This window comes from Epinephelus fuscoguttatus, linkage group LG16 (genome assembly GCF_011397635.1).
Source record: "Epinephelus fuscoguttatus linkage group LG16, E.fuscoguttatus.final_Chr_v1".
Classification (NCBI taxonomy): domain Eukaryota; kingdom Metazoa; phylum Chordata; class Actinopteri; order Perciformes; family Serranidae; genus Epinephelus; species Epinephelus fuscoguttatus.
The window spans coordinates 17,572,449-17,587,888 of NC_064767.1; the positions used below are offsets into that span (position 1 = coordinate 17,572,449).

Genomic DNA, 15,440 nt, shown 5'->3' on the forward strand with positions numbered 1-15,440 from the left:
AGATTCTGTGTTTCAGGGGATCCAGTTTAACCTCTCCTTAACCAATAAAGAGTCACAGAAGTTGGGAGATAGTCTTTACAGTTTTGGTTTCATTATGTAGACGCCCATGCCAGGAGATGCACATACAGTACACGCATGGGCTGAACACGTCATTAAAAATCCAAGCCCATGAGAGTCCATCCTAAGCTTAAGTTGAGAATAACCATCTGTTTGCACATAGCTGCAGCTCACTCTTTGTAGGTGGGCCTATTAGAAATGGAATGTGTGAGACATTAGTCCTTTGCTCGCATTTTTTAGCCAAGTCGGAGGACAAGTGTCTGCCCTGCTTCATGTATACATTACTCAGACACTCCTGCCCGACCTCAGATTAACCTCTGTAGGAGTGAGCTCCAGCTCAGGGGTCGGCAGGTCAACGTCATTGACCAGCGTAGCATTATGATCATAAGCAGGGGTCTGATTTGCACACAGAAAGGGTGCAGTAGGTAATTTCTGTGCGTATATCCTTATGATAAGCATGATGCTTCTTATTTAAATCCTCTCTCACACACAAGCACAATAAACTTGTGCAAACAGGCCAAAATCTCCAGCAAAGCGTGGTTATGATGTCAGTGTGAAAGTATGTTAGTTTGACCACATATAAACCACTAATAACTTCCATTGTGGTGAGACACTGATGTGAAATTAAGCTTTAGGGCTGTCAAGAAAAGACTTTGAAACAATGTTATTGTCTCTAATATAAACTAAAAACACATAATCGTTTATGTTAACAATGTGTTTACACATTCACAACAAGGTTAATCATCACATTTTAGGGTTAAGTCAGTCAGTTTTTGGTCAAATTTAGGTTAAAGTAAGGTCAGACATGAGGTAGATGCTCAAGTGTTCATCTTGTATTCTCTAGTAGGAATGAAAAGAAGCTAACTCAGCGCGATGTCGATGTCTTCCAACGTCACAAAATCCTGTGTGTGCTATCTGTGTACCAATCTTGGAGGCCATCGGCTATCGGTTTGATGTTGATAAGCCTGTTAGGGCAAGGGCCAATATTTCAGGCTGATCCGTTCTAGCCAGCGGATATTCCGGGCCAAGAAATCCTCTGCCGTACGCCAGTCATTTTGGCTAATCTCTATAAACAGATACCTGCATAAAAATGCAGAAAATTTCTACAAACCTTTACCTGCTGTTCAAACGTGAATGGTCAACACTACTCAGACTGCAAACGGCCTACAAACAGACACCAGAACACTTCCGATACCAAAATCTTGCCCACAGATTCTGCATATACGTATGCAGAATCTGTGGGCTTATTAGAGTTTATAGAGGCATGCATGTGTTGTTTACATGCATGTGCAAGCTATTCCACAGTAGCTACAGCATCATGTGTGCACATCTGCAGGACTGTGAAGTGACCACAGGTTTTGTGAGAATGAAACTTGCCCACAAAAGGGAGCAGTAGATGGCAACTTTAAGGGTGTCTAATATGCCAGTTGGGTGAACCAGACTTGGAACGCTTGTACAACCAAACCTCACAGACTAACAGAGAAACGTAGGATAACAATACAAGCCTCTCGCACGAGGGCCAATGGCCTTGGATTGACTGGATGTATGCACAGGAGTACGATTCAGGAATACTAATATTTTTATTTTTTCCAGGAGGGGTTATTTCTCTCTCTGGGTCGAGACCTTAATCTTTAATTTTCCTGCAGGCTGAGTCAGTATGCCTCCCGCTGGGTCACATATGCTCAGACTCTCAAGTCTAGATGTACATTTGGTGCTTAAGTCTGTTAGACAACAGTGCAATGCATCAAATAGAGTAGTTTCAATGCAACTAACAGCTCACATACTTTGAAAGAGGCCCATTATCATGTCAACAAAATATAAACAGATGAATAAATAAGAATCAGCAGGTGTTGTTTAACCTGAGATTTGTTAGTATGAAAAGTAAAATGTTATTTTAGGCGGAGATGATGGATATGTGCTTTTGTTTACTGGAATTATTCATAAGTATGCCATTGCCCTTGACCAAGTTGCTGGCCTCAGAACTGCAGATGGTCTCCAGGTGCTGTGCCGTGGCTGCACACCGCACCACTCCTAAGCAGTCAGGATGGATCCAATGCAGAGGACAAATTTCCCCATGGGGATTAATAAAGTGTGACTTACTTATTGCCACTCTAAAAATATAGCACAAAGCAAAGTCACATTGGCTGAGGGGGCAGTAAAAGATGTGTTGTCAGTGAACAAGCGAAAACACGGGCTGGCATTGACGGCACGTATTATCTCAGCAAAACACCTGAAAGCAAACTGAGGTAAAAAGTTAGGAGCAAAGTTACCTTGTTGCCGACGGCACAAATGCCCAGTCTCAAATCTGCGTAACTGTCAAACTGACTTTTTAGTATTTAAAGTGTGACTGACAACTAAAACATTGTGTTTTAATTTAAGATCTGGCCAGTGGCATTTGTTATCATAAAGGTAATCCAAACTCTATAATTGAATATTCTCTGCGCATGCTCTCGTTAACAGTAATTTGAGGTACCAATCAGGATGTAAGATGATTTGTAAAGACTGCAAAAAACATGTTTCTATTATCCAAATGTAATATAATGTCCAATTTTCTTAACTGGTCACCAAGTTTCTCCAAAAGCTTTTAGCCTCTGAAACTACCTCAAGAGACGACATCATTATTTGAATGAAATGTTCAATTCAATTTCATTTATAAAGCCCAATATTACATACACAATTTGCCTTAGAGGGCTTTACAGCATACGACATCCCTCTGTCCTTAGACCGTCACGCAGATAAGGAAAAAAAACCTTTAAATAAGGGGAAATGGGGAAAATCTATCTTACATGGAAGTCACTTTGCATCAAAAAGATTTAAAATCAATCACTGTGACAATGGTCTAAATTATTTAAGCATTTCAAATGAGTCTGTTACCTCATTTTGGTACTGATGTTTCTACACTTTCAGATGATTTCACTTACCTCTAGTTAACAACTTTCCACATTGGAAAAAGCAGTACAGTTCTATGTACAGCATCTTTATTGTAAAGTTCACAAAGCCACATGCTATTTAATTTTTTAATTTATTATCAATACAAATCTAAAAAATTACAGCAAGACATGCTTTTTGTTGGCAAATGTCCTCACTTGGTGCTTGTCTGTCTGCACTATTAATATGAGCAACTCAGCTTGTTATGCTTTCTGTGCAACAGCACACACACACACACACACACACACACACACACACACAACCTCTGCTTCATTGGTGTAATGTGACACTACGCGTCATTCATCCAAAGTCAAGAGAAACATCTGTTTTTAAGCCTGTGGCACAGCTCCCTCTTGTGACACAGCAACATCACAACCTTTTAGTTATTTATTTATTCTGTATCTGTGCAGTGAGACATGTTGACCATTAGATGGCAGTAGCAGATGAGGGCTTGAGAAACAACACTGCCTGGTTGCTGCTGCTGATAGTGGCAGAAATACCAGTAAAATAAACCTGAATCATGTTTGATGGTGGAGAAAATATCATCATAGAGATATTCTGGATTGATTGGATAAAGGTTCAACTGCTTTTTCAGCCTGTACTGATCATGTTTTAGAATGTATTATTATCACCTGAGCAGAAAAGCTTATTCTTTGAGCTGTTTTCACATTATTACCCCAAACTCTCCAATTCACCCTCTTTATTTACCTTTAAAGTCATTTTCCCAACTCATTAACAGTTTAAGAGTGACAATAAATGTTTCTTCACTCTACCTCACATTATATAGTATCACAAGATGACTGTTTTGTGATGCTGCAAACTTCTAGATGCCCCAGTAGTGAACTGAGCACTTGGGTGGCATGGCTTTTAGACCTTAACGTCTCAATTTTAAGTTGAGATCCTCCAAGACTGGAGGAGGATCACGCTTTGAAGTGGGATTAACTCGAATGGGCAGCGGGGGTTCGAGGTGGTGGGTCTGTTGTTGGAGAAGAGACCACTCAAGAATACTCCACATTTGTCTCCTTGAGTGTGTTGGAAAGCGTACTAACAATATCTGATGAGTGTAAATTAATATTTTAGTGAGAGAAGAATGATCACACATGTGCTTCGATGAACATAAATCAAAAGGAAAGACGAGAATTTAAACAAAAAGTAATCTAGCAGCCAGTCTGTAATTACTCCCACTCCGACTTTGAGCTGAGTATGACAAATGACTACCCTGAGAGCCTTATCTGCTCCGAGACTTGAACTCAGCTGCACTCTCATGACACCGCTGATCCTTACGCATTTGTTTTGGGGATCAGGTGCCACCTCCCAGAAATCATTATGATTAAAACACAGCGCCTCTCAACCGGCATTAATCAATCATCTCTGGCTCACACGCAGTCTGCGGCTGTAGTCTCTGTTTAAAACCCACCAGAGGGCAATGTTCGGTATCTATCAGCTCATGTAACAGAGATGATGCTAATGCTCAGTGATAGCTTATGATTTGTAAAGTATGCAGTGATAGTTACTCACTCTGCGGGAGGGTTGAGGTCCTCTGAGTTGGTTTCAAAAAACTTCAGGACCTCCTCACTTTGGGAAATGTGGGAGGGAAGCTTCAACAGAGCCTGAGGGCGAGAAGGGAAAGACAAGGGAGAGAACACATATTTAAAAGTCTGCCTGCATTGTTAAAAGTGCTGGAGCTTGGTTTGAATAGCAATGAGTAACCAGTTTATAACACTTAGTCATTGTAGAGTTGGATGAGAAGGCCCGGGGCGGAGATGTGGAGGGTGTGGAGGGGAAGGAAGAGGGCTCTGAGCCCGGAGTGAGGGTTAAAACAAAGGAAAAGACACAGAGGTGATATAGCATAACCACCGCCTGTCTGAGCTACATTGTGCTCAGAACGAGATGCCTCAGCCCGCTGCGCTCAAACAGAAAAGACATCCTTAAAGGAGCAATATTAAAAAGAAATCTCTAAGCTTCTTGCCTTCGCAGCAAATCTCGTTTAGTTCCTCTAAATGAAAACTGCTGCCACACTTGGCAGCGCACCTGCCCCACATTCCCGTCACTGACCTAATGAATACAAGAGGGTCAGGTAGCCAGCTGCACTCACTACTACACGTTCAGTCTGCTGATTCATTCTTATTCACTGGGTTCTGTTTTAGCCCTGTGTGCCCCCATTTCCCTCGTTTCCTTTATAGGCTGCCTATTTACATTGGTGACAGGAAATGACCAGAGCAGATAGAGCAGATAGAGCAGCACTTTCCTGTTGAGGCTGGTGGGGGAGATAAATGTTGAGGCCTGCCTTGGAAAGGCTGTGGCAAATGTTCAGGGAGTTGAGCACTGACACATGGATCAAGTGCTCTTCCAACCAACATGTAAACCAAACTTGAGAAGACAACATTTATTTTCCAAGAAGATGTATTGTGTTTACAGCAGACAAACTGATACTATGGACTTTAAGTTGTGTGAAAGGTGTAGTCCTGAGGACATTATGAGACATAAAGCCTTTGTCTTACTTTGCAGTAATTATCCAGGTGTTTCAGCCTTCGGACGGCTACATCTCTTATGTGACTTCGGCGAAACAAGACTTTACCTGAGGAGAAACAAAGCACTGTCAGTTACACGTACATCTCCAAAAACATTAAAAATACAACAATTGAAATGTATTATTTATATTTTTTTTTAAAAAGGCTTGCTGTTTGTTATGCATTTATAAAAACCTTAGCATGTCATGGGAGCCAAGTGGATTCAGGCGGTACTGATGGTGAGGCTTTAAACTTAGGCCACAACTACACTTTTACTTTTTATTACAAGTGTTTAAGCACCATTTCAGAAATAATCTTCGTACATATTAACACACCTGAAAACATATGTCACATGACCTTTAACACACATTTGGTGTACTTTCTGCCAAACAGGAAGCAGATTGTCAGCTCTGCAGTTGGTTGCTTAGTTACAGAAAAAGCTATGAAGATGGCGAAAAGTACGACCAGAGATTTCTTTGCTTGGACCGACAACAACGATCATCGACCAATCGCAATGGGAAAGGAGCACCAACACATGAAGGATGAAATCATGAAAAGTAACCTTAGCTATCATGTTTTGGCGTGACACATTGTGACTGATTAGACCCAATCAGTCATGGTGTCTGCATCATCGTTTTCAAAAGTCTCCGTTTCCACCGGTCCAGACTAACACGTAATACCAGAGTTTTCAAACTAAACCAGGGTCAGCAGTGTTTTCATAGGTCTCTGTTTTAAGGCTCACACAAACGCCAAAGTAGTGTGGATGCTAGGTGTAAACGTAGCAGTAGTTATACATTTTAAAACAAAACCGCATAAGTGTGGATGTAGCTTTATTACCCGTATGTGGAAAATGTCTTTTGCACCTAAGGTGAAGGGTTTTTCCCCTGTATGTCTCCACCCCACCTGCACTCCTGACTAGACCACTCCCCCCAAGATTATAAAACCCAAGATTATAAAAGATTATAAACTGACAAAAAAATCATCCGACAACCACCTTAGAATTGTTCAACTACCGTATGTCTGCAATAAAATGTTGAAATGGCTCCCTGGATCCTGTGTTTGACTGTGCACCTCATCATCAGATGTTGTGTGAGCCAGCGGCAGCATAACTACACAGTTGTTTCAGTATGCAAAAAATTACATATAAATTACAAAAAAATAACATTTAGCAGAGCCTCTCGGGGCATGTAATGTTTACACCACAGAGGATGTATCTCTCTATGTTGACAGTGAGAAGTCCAGCAAATGTATCTCTTCACCTGATATGGTGTACTGAAGAAAAAGTAGCACACACTGACTATGCGTTTAAAATATTTAACAATAATAGCTTGATTCTAAAAACAGAAGAACTCCCACTGGTTTTTCAATCCACAAATTAATGAGAACAGTTGCAGAATAGTTACTAATCCCACTTTAGATCTCCGAGACTGACTACTAATATCAGTGTCCAAATGCATGCAGCCCACCAAACAGTGAAATTGTGCATGCTGTCGGCTGTGTGTAAGGGAATACAGTTCACCCCGTGTTGGGTTTACAGAGAGATCAAAACAGCACTGGTTAAACTTGAGCGGTGCAGCTTGTCTAACAAAGGATTTCTTCACTGCTCTCCTCTGCTCTGACCCACAACAAGTTTATCAGATTAGACAAATCCCTCTCTGCTAGCCTCCTACTGCCATGGCACACCACAAATTGATTTAGCTTGGGTGGAGTATGGCAGTTAATAAGACAATGCGATGTGGTGGGCCCATTCTATGGAGCATGTAGGAGTGCTAACAAGCATCGGTTGTGCACGGAAATGTCTCAAGGCCTTTCTTTTGTTTGAATACTGCAGGATAAATCTAAACTTAAGGGGACAGTGACATCAGTGTTGTGCATTGTGTTTATCACCTGGTAAGAAAGGAATAATTCTCTTTTTGGGGTCCTTCTGTCCTCCATCAATTGGGAATTTGTCAAGGATTCGCATCTGCAACAGAGAGAAAGCACAGTGACAGGAACATGAGTTGCGCAGCAAACTCACGAAAGGCACAAAAAAAGATACAAGCAATCACTATCTTGTAACTGTTTGATGGTTAAACCACATTAACTGTCTTTTATCTACCACAAGTTTATCAGTCAGTTCAAAGTGGAATCAGAGCGGAGAATAGAAACAAAGACGGGGCTTGCAAACAGGAACAGTCGACCTTTTTGTTACGGTACATGACTCCAGCGTGGGGTGTAATTACATATCATCTGAAAAGCTACTGTGTCGAGAAACTGCAAACAGCTTCACTTTGATCTCTGGGGCAGCAGACAAGGTTATATCACCCACACTTATCTGAGGAATAATCAAAAGCAAGTTGTAGTTAAGGAGCTTAAAAGGACATCAGAGGAGATAATTAACATTTTGATGCATCGAGGCATTTACAGGATTGATGTATTAAGAGATGTGAGGTGCAACAGGCGGAGAAAATAGATACAAAGCAAGCTGTGTTAAGGCTTTTATGGTGACAGCTTGGAAGTATTTCCTCCTATGCATAGCAGCAGTGTTTAATTGTCTCAGCATGTGTCTACTTCATGTATACCTGCAAATGATGCACGATGCTGTTTAGTTGAGAGCTGAAAAAAAAAAAAAAACAAGCACTGCGAATGTGTACGGGATGTGTCTGCATGTGTCTGTATCACAGACAAGAGTTTCTGGTTTCCTCTTTGAATAAATCACAATACCATAAAACGCACATCAGAGCATCGTACAGTAACGGCGTGCTCGATATCCAGATGCAGCCCCGCCTTTCATTCGTTCTGCTTTGCCTTGTTCCAGATGTGCTCTGTTAAACAGCAAAGACTGGGAGCGTCAAGCTTAACCACACTCAACTGGGAGGAGGAGACCGGAAGACTAGTTTTGGTGTAAAAAACAAGCCAAAAAGAACCAGGTGGACAAACAGATTCGAGCCTGAGGGGTAAAGTGGGATCCACTATGTCTGGGCGTCCAAGAGTTGTTTGTAGGACTTCAGCAGTAAGAGGTGGTTTGGTTTCTCTTCTTGTGGTTTTTTCCTTTCTTGCACTCATCTGCTGCCTTGGCTAAATCCCTAAATTTCTCTCAGGGCATGGGATTTTCCCCCTGCCTCCAAAATACAGACAGCTAACAAGAAATGGTTCCTTTTTGAAGAGGGCTGCCATTATTTGTGTTTTAGGGGCTGAGGTAAAAAGGGCTGAGTATTGAAAGAACAGCTCTGGTTAACCACACCTGCACACAAACACGACATGGTAAAATCTTAGAGTTTTACGCTTCTAAAAGTGAAAAGGCAAGACATCAAATATGAATACAAACCAGACTGTTTCTTCAGAATAAAAGGCTGTAATTTCCAAAAACCCCTGTTTTTGTAACACTGGCAGCTGTATTGTTTGTGTGACACATCAAGCTGCACACTCGTCATGTTATCAGCCTCCCGGCTGGACGTAGCCGTTTACTCCCTCTAAGATGGGAGTGTTCACTCAGCAAACCACTTCAGAAAACCACCTCGCTGACAGAGAGGCGTCTCATCCAGAAGCGATGATGACATCATCCCCGGTGGGACCTGCCTGCGTACACTCACAGCTCCACAGGACAGGTGTGAAAGCCGTTTCTATGGCAACGGCCGGACAACTTGGAACAAAACTGAGGGAAACATTTCTCACATTTCATGTACCTTTAATTCACAGGCTTCGGGGACTTACTGCTGTATTTACTCTATACTGTTTTCGTAAACCCTGCACAGGATCCTTCAGTATGTTACGCTGCAGTGTCAGCCAAGTGTTCCCACTGGGAAAATGAACCATGTAGCAACAGGTGCTATGATGTCATCCCATTTCCCAGTCTCTCTCTTTTTTTTTTTTTACACACTTCATAATCAGTGTAGTGAATAAATGCCAGAGAAAGACAATCATCACAGTCAATCATCTCTATTTTGGCATTGTGATGCCGTGGACATGAATTATGGCGACGGGAGGAACCCAAACAGCTTCTGTACACTGTAATGATAATCATTTGAAGCATTTAAACTTTAGTGCACCCACAGGAGTGGAGAGGGAGGGACAGACAAAGAGACACTGCACTGTGCAGCAAGACAAAGAAACTGTTCTGAGAGGAATCTCAGACAGGGGGGAGTTTGCAGGAATGTTTGAGTGGGAAAACAATCTGATTCCATCTCCGGGTTGTGTTTTGACATCTACTTGACAGTTGTTTACTGCAGACAGGTTATGATGCAACAGCTGCCTTGGTCCGAAACATGTTTTAAAAAAGCTGCATGGTCATCATTATTAGAAACAAGTGATATAAACACATTTATACCTCCTCTGGTACAAACAAAATATTGCAACATCGAAAGGTATGCTAATCTTTGTTTATCACACAACACATGGGATTCATTAACTATAATCAGTTTATTCACTATGAAAGAGAACTCAATTGATATTACAAAATAGTATGTTTACATATGTGAAAGAAAAGTTGCACAAAGCCCTTCATGGTTCTTGAGGGGTCTGTGTGAAGTCTAAAAAACTGCCTCAAGTAATGTCAATTGAGTTTAAATGATCAATTAAATGAAGTGATCAGCCTGCTCCTCATCTCTGCTTGAGGTTAGAAGGTCGAGGCTACTTTAGCCGCAACTGAACTCTCGGTGATCGAGCTACATTGTGGGTAATGTAGGCATCAGGTTATGACAAGGAATAAGAATCCATCCATCTTCGTAACCGCTTATCCTCTTGAGGGGCGCCTGGAGCCTATCCCAGCTGACATTGGGTGAGAGGCGGGGTACACCCTGGACAGGTCGCTAGACTATCACAGGGCTGACACATAGAGACAGACAACCATTCACACTCACATTCACACCTACGGGTAATTTAGAGTCACCAATTAACCTGCATGTCTTTGGACTGTGGGAGGAAGCTGGAGTACCTGGAGAAAACCCATGCTGACATGGGGAGAGCATGCAAACTCTGCACAGAAGGGCTCCCTCCTGGGATCGAAACAGGAACCCTCTTGCTGTGAGGCGACAGTGCTAACCACCATACCACTGTGCCGCCCAGGAATAAGAGTGTGTGGAATAAAAAGACTTTACTTCTGGTTCTGCTCCATCAATTTTGATACCTTTATTTAAAAGACTGTTGAACATGAGTCCCACTACAGCTCTTTGTACACAGGGATCCCGCAAGCAAACGTTTTATCTTGGGTCGACGTATTTTTGTAGTGCTTTGCAATGGGAGTGCTGCATATTTACGCCACTTGACGAGGTGCACAGAGTAGAAAAATGTTCAACCTTGGGTAAAAACGCTGGTCACTGTCAGTTCAGCCACTCAGTCGCAGTGGAAGAGGGACACATACTGTGAAGCTTAACCGTTACATCTTACATGTACAAGTGCTGAACAACAACAATGGAGAAGAAATCTGTGTATCTAATATACTGTATATTTTTATATATTGTGTTTCCTCTCATCACCCACACAATCTAGTGGGTCCATCCTCTCTCCCTGCATGCTTCGCCCTTCCCCCCATCCAGAGCAAGTACTCCACCCAGTGCCAACATGTTTACTTCCGCGAATATTCAGTATTACAGCAACCAGACGCAACTAAAAAAAATGCCATGCCTCCAAAGTGCTCTCAAACACTCCCAGCTGGGTGTTTTCTGAGGTACGCCTGGCATTTTCCGCTGGAAAAGAACACTTTGGTGGACACGGGGCATTAGTTTGCTACATAGACCCAAACCATGCAAGCATAATACCACTGTGATTTTAGATAGCATTCCAGGATCCTGGAAGCAAAAAGGGCGTGACAGGCATGACGGGCATGACGTGTAACACAACACAACATACATAGTACATATCAAGCCGCACTCTCCAATGATGGCAATAACAACGATTTACTGTTCCTGTTATATGGCAGCTGATCTCATCCTCTGCTCAAAAGGTAAGGAGCCTCAATGTCTCACAAATTCACGGACATTTTACGTCGCTGTTCTTCTTCTTTGAGTTAGCCGCTAACTGCTATCAGCTTCTTTTTAAATCCCCTACTTGTAGGTCGCACACATAACATGTCTTCAAAATGTCACACCCATCCTGTTTTGCAGGCCCACACTTTTTACACAAACGTCAAATCGGCTCTGTTACTACCTCCGCTGCAGGCTTAAAGGCAGAACTCTGCAACCCCATTCCGTGTTTGTACCTTTTATACTGAACAGGGAAGTGGGATAACAGCACAACATTCCCACCTTGAACAGGCAGTGTAAAAAGGGCTACTGGTATACTGTAGTCGTGAAATGCTAAATCGGTGGTGTACTCTCCTAAATTATCTTTAACTTCAGACTATTCTCAGCCATTACTTTATGTCCCGTCATATTCCTGCAAAGTATTCCAGGTTTAACAACAGCTTTTTGAGAAAACTAATCTTGTTAGAGTTCCATCCTGTGTGAGGAATGTAGGCCAGACAAATTATAATGCAGACAGAGTAGAGCTGACCCTGCTCCAATTCCTCAATCCAAAAATAATGACGACTAAGGGATTTTTGGAGAAGTTTTGGTCCAAAAGGAAACCAAGCCAGCTTGCACACTCCACAATCCCCCTGAGGAATGCCATGACCCATGCGCTCTGTCCGCTGTGGTTGAAGGGTGTGGAGAGGGGGTGGGGGGTTCACTCCCTTCTCTCTGACGGTAAACTCTGTTTGACACACTGACCGATCCTGCTCACGTCAAACATTCGTGGATCAGCAACGTTTCCCCTTGACTCAAGAAACAGCATTTGGTGGAGCTCAGCCTCAGCAGTATTCAGCATGAAAACAAACATCTTTAAAAGGAGGAATCGATGTGTTTACTCTGCACATGCATTACAAAGACTTCACTTTAGGGTCAGCAAAAAAGATGAAGAGAAAAGGAATCTGGTGCAAAGAAGATCGTGATAATTTAGGATAATTGCTTCCCAGAGGAGCAGTTATGAGTTATGCGCACTGGTGGGGTTTGAAACATTAGCAGAGAGTGCACTTCTGGACATCCATTTGGCAGCGAAGATGGATACCTCATCTCTAACAGACAAACACCTAAGCTGCCTGTTGTTGACAAGGGGTTTCATATGACCAGCTGTACAGTGCTAGCTGATGTTGGACATAATAATGATTAGCCGCTTCTTAAAAGGCATTTCTTGTTCTCTGACCTTACTTAGCTTCTCTGAACTCCGAATTAATGGTTATCTGATTAGATCATGGTCACATTTGTCAGGCCAAGGGTGTCAAATGCATTTTTTTTTTTTCCTCTGTCAGCTTCTAGTGAGCATAAAACACGCAATTGTGCTGTGAAGACAGAGAGCTGTGCAGAGCTGGGGAGAGATTGTAGGTGTCAGTTTGGCAGAGACACAAACAAAAGCTCAGTTTCTGCCTGGAGAAAAGACAAATATTTTAATACAGAAAAGGAGAGTATAGGTAGAGTCAGAAGGGTTGAAACCAAAAGGAGACATGCAGTTATTAAATGGCCGGTGTATCTAAACTTCCAAGGGAAAGCATCTTCCTTCCAGTCTTTAAATCCAAAACACCAAAACTGTTCATTACCCCAACCCCCAACCCTTTCCTGACCACAGCTTCCTCCTTGTTTCATCCAGTGCATTCTGAAAATGGTCCTTGCTTACTGCAGATCTCACTAGCTGCAAAGAAAGTTTCAGTACTTGGGTTTTTTACGAACCTTTTTCCTTGCTATCTTACCTGCTAGTGAGAAGACGCTTTCATCTTTTTTAACACCTGCTCAGTCCAACACTAACCATAGACTGCAACAGTGTGCTCCACACTTGAAACTTCATCTTTCACCTATATGACTATGTTCATATAAGGACAAATAAAACACGCCATCCCCACCCAATTCTGTATGGACAGCTGCAGACTGTTGTTCTTCACGGATTACCGTGGCCAGACAAACACACCCCGGCAGCAGGGATCTATGGACAAGACTAATGTTTACAGAGACAGGAGAGAAGCTCTGTTTCCATCAAACAGACCAGGGCAGAATTTTCCTGGCTATTAGCAAGAGACCAGAGAACAAAGGGTTTCCTCTGCTACCTCCAATACAGCCAGCCCACCAGAGCCACAGCGCTGGAGAGTGCAGTCTGGCAGAAAGAGTTATCAGAGAAGAGCCAGAGACAAGAGTCTTTTACAGTACTAGAAAAATGCTTGATAAGGTATGCACTGGTTTAGGTTTACACCCCTCATACTGTTGCTTAGGCTGCTGAGATGTTTCAATCATTCTTAAAACAAACTGTATACAGCTCAACCATTTGTGGTTAAAACATAAACTTGAGTCACAGTTAAAGAAATGCAGAAATTTCACTGGAGGCAACTGGAGCCCTTAAAAGAATCCTGGGATATAACGTTGCCCCATGCTGTTTTCTGATTGAGGTCGTGTTTTCTTCCTGCATCTGCTGACTGGATTTCCCCCGCATTTCCCTTTTTCCAATCCGGCTCCAGTAGTCTTAAATGAAACCTTTCAGTAAGCATGCCGCCTTCCAGCAGCTGAACAGAAAGACGTGACCAAAAGGTCAAACTGACCTCATAGAGTTTAGTATCCAGGCCATTTTCAACACCCAATTTGAATGCTATGCTGCTCATGTAGTAAGTGACAGTAGAAGTAGTTAGTTAATCATAAAACAGATGGGTCCGGTCCTTAAATATAACTGACTAAGATGTGTTTGAAGCCATTGTAAAATACTCTATAAACACACAGCTGTGACAACATTACAATTTCAATAACACTGTACCAGTTAGTCACCTATTGTCATATAGGACGCAGCGTTCAAGACCGCCAACCAAAGCCTGAATCATCCATCATTTGCCAGGATAATAACAGTCAGAAGAACACCACAAAAATGCCGGCCAAAGAAACAAAAAGAACCTAGAGAGATTCATGTTTGAGCAGCCAGGGAAGCATTGTGTCCTCATGTTTCCTTAGAGAAATACCTGTCATTACTGCCGCCCAATCCACACAGCGTTTATCTCCATCCAAAGAAGACAAACTACACCAACGTTCTTAAGGAGCTTAAGTTGACAATGTTACTTTAGCTAGCTTGCATGTTTTATGTGAAGCCTATTATGCTCACTTCACTTTCGCTATGCTGTCAATTGCTAGCAGCATTGTTTTTGTCACAGTGTAGCTTGGTTACTCAGCAAGTAAGAGACGACAGCTTGGGACATATGTGGTGCAGTGATTTTAGAACAGCTACGGAGCACTGTTAAATGACAGCTTTAGTGTAACATACCTGCAGGTCAAAGAACTTGCTGTATCTCCTGTAGATGACATGAGAAGTGGAGTCCGAGTAAGTGACGTTGATGAGGTACACCTAGTGAGAGAAGCACAAACAAAAGAGGCCCATTAGGAGCTAAATCGCTTTGTCAAAGACACCGCGGCAGTGCCTTAGCCAGACTCGCCCTAATGGCACAAAGTGCTTGCATTCCCTCCTGGCTTAACTTCAAGAGGTCGTCAAAGGTCAGATAAACTCATTAAGTTTGTCTGTTTCCGTCACACATTGGAAAGACATCAGGGGTCAATGGGAGGGCCAGTGGATTTCAAGTATTATGTCAATAAAAGAATTTATAATGAATCACATCTGTGTTTTTGAGTGAACGCAACATTTTGTAGTAGTTTCCTGCAGCAATGATAGCAAAAAGCTATGAGGCTCTTGTTTCTGGTCTGCAACAACTTTACACGATTGTTCTGATGATGTACAAAGTTGTATTTCAGTGCCTTGCATAACTAACAACTTAACAGTTTACTTTTACAAGGTCTACCTGAGTCCACTGTCTGAGGAAACAAATGAAGCTCCCATTATGTCAAGAACTTCCGGCGCTTCTATCTATCACCAGGAATAATGACACCGCACAAGTGTTTACTCACACAGAAGCTGAGATGGGAATATCATTTCCTTGGCAGACATCAGTCAGTCACAGTTACAAAACACACTGTT

General features: G+C 42.3%; 1 protein-coding gene across 2 annotated transcripts in view; it reads right to left on the bottom strand.

The window, feature by feature from the left end:
- The window catches only part of LOC125903269 (SH3 and PX domain-containing protein 2A-like), a 62,514-nt gene that overhangs the window by 42,968 nt on the left and 4,106 nt on the right, over positions 1 to 15,440 (bottom strand). For both annotated transcript variants that reach the window (XM_049600088.1, XM_049600089.1), the window contains exons 2-5: positions 14,736 to 14,816; positions 7,383 to 7,458; positions 5,487 to 5,563; positions 4,504 to 4,595 (exon numbers count right to left, since the gene is read on the bottom strand). In XM_049600088.1, coding sequence (XP_049456045.1) covers positions 4,504 to 4,595; positions 5,487 to 5,563; positions 7,383 to 7,458; positions 14,736 to 14,816 — 326 coding nt within the window. The remainder of the gene's footprint in view (positions 1 to 4,503; positions 4,596 to 5,486; positions 5,564 to 7,382; positions 7,459 to 14,735; positions 14,817 to 15,440) is intronic.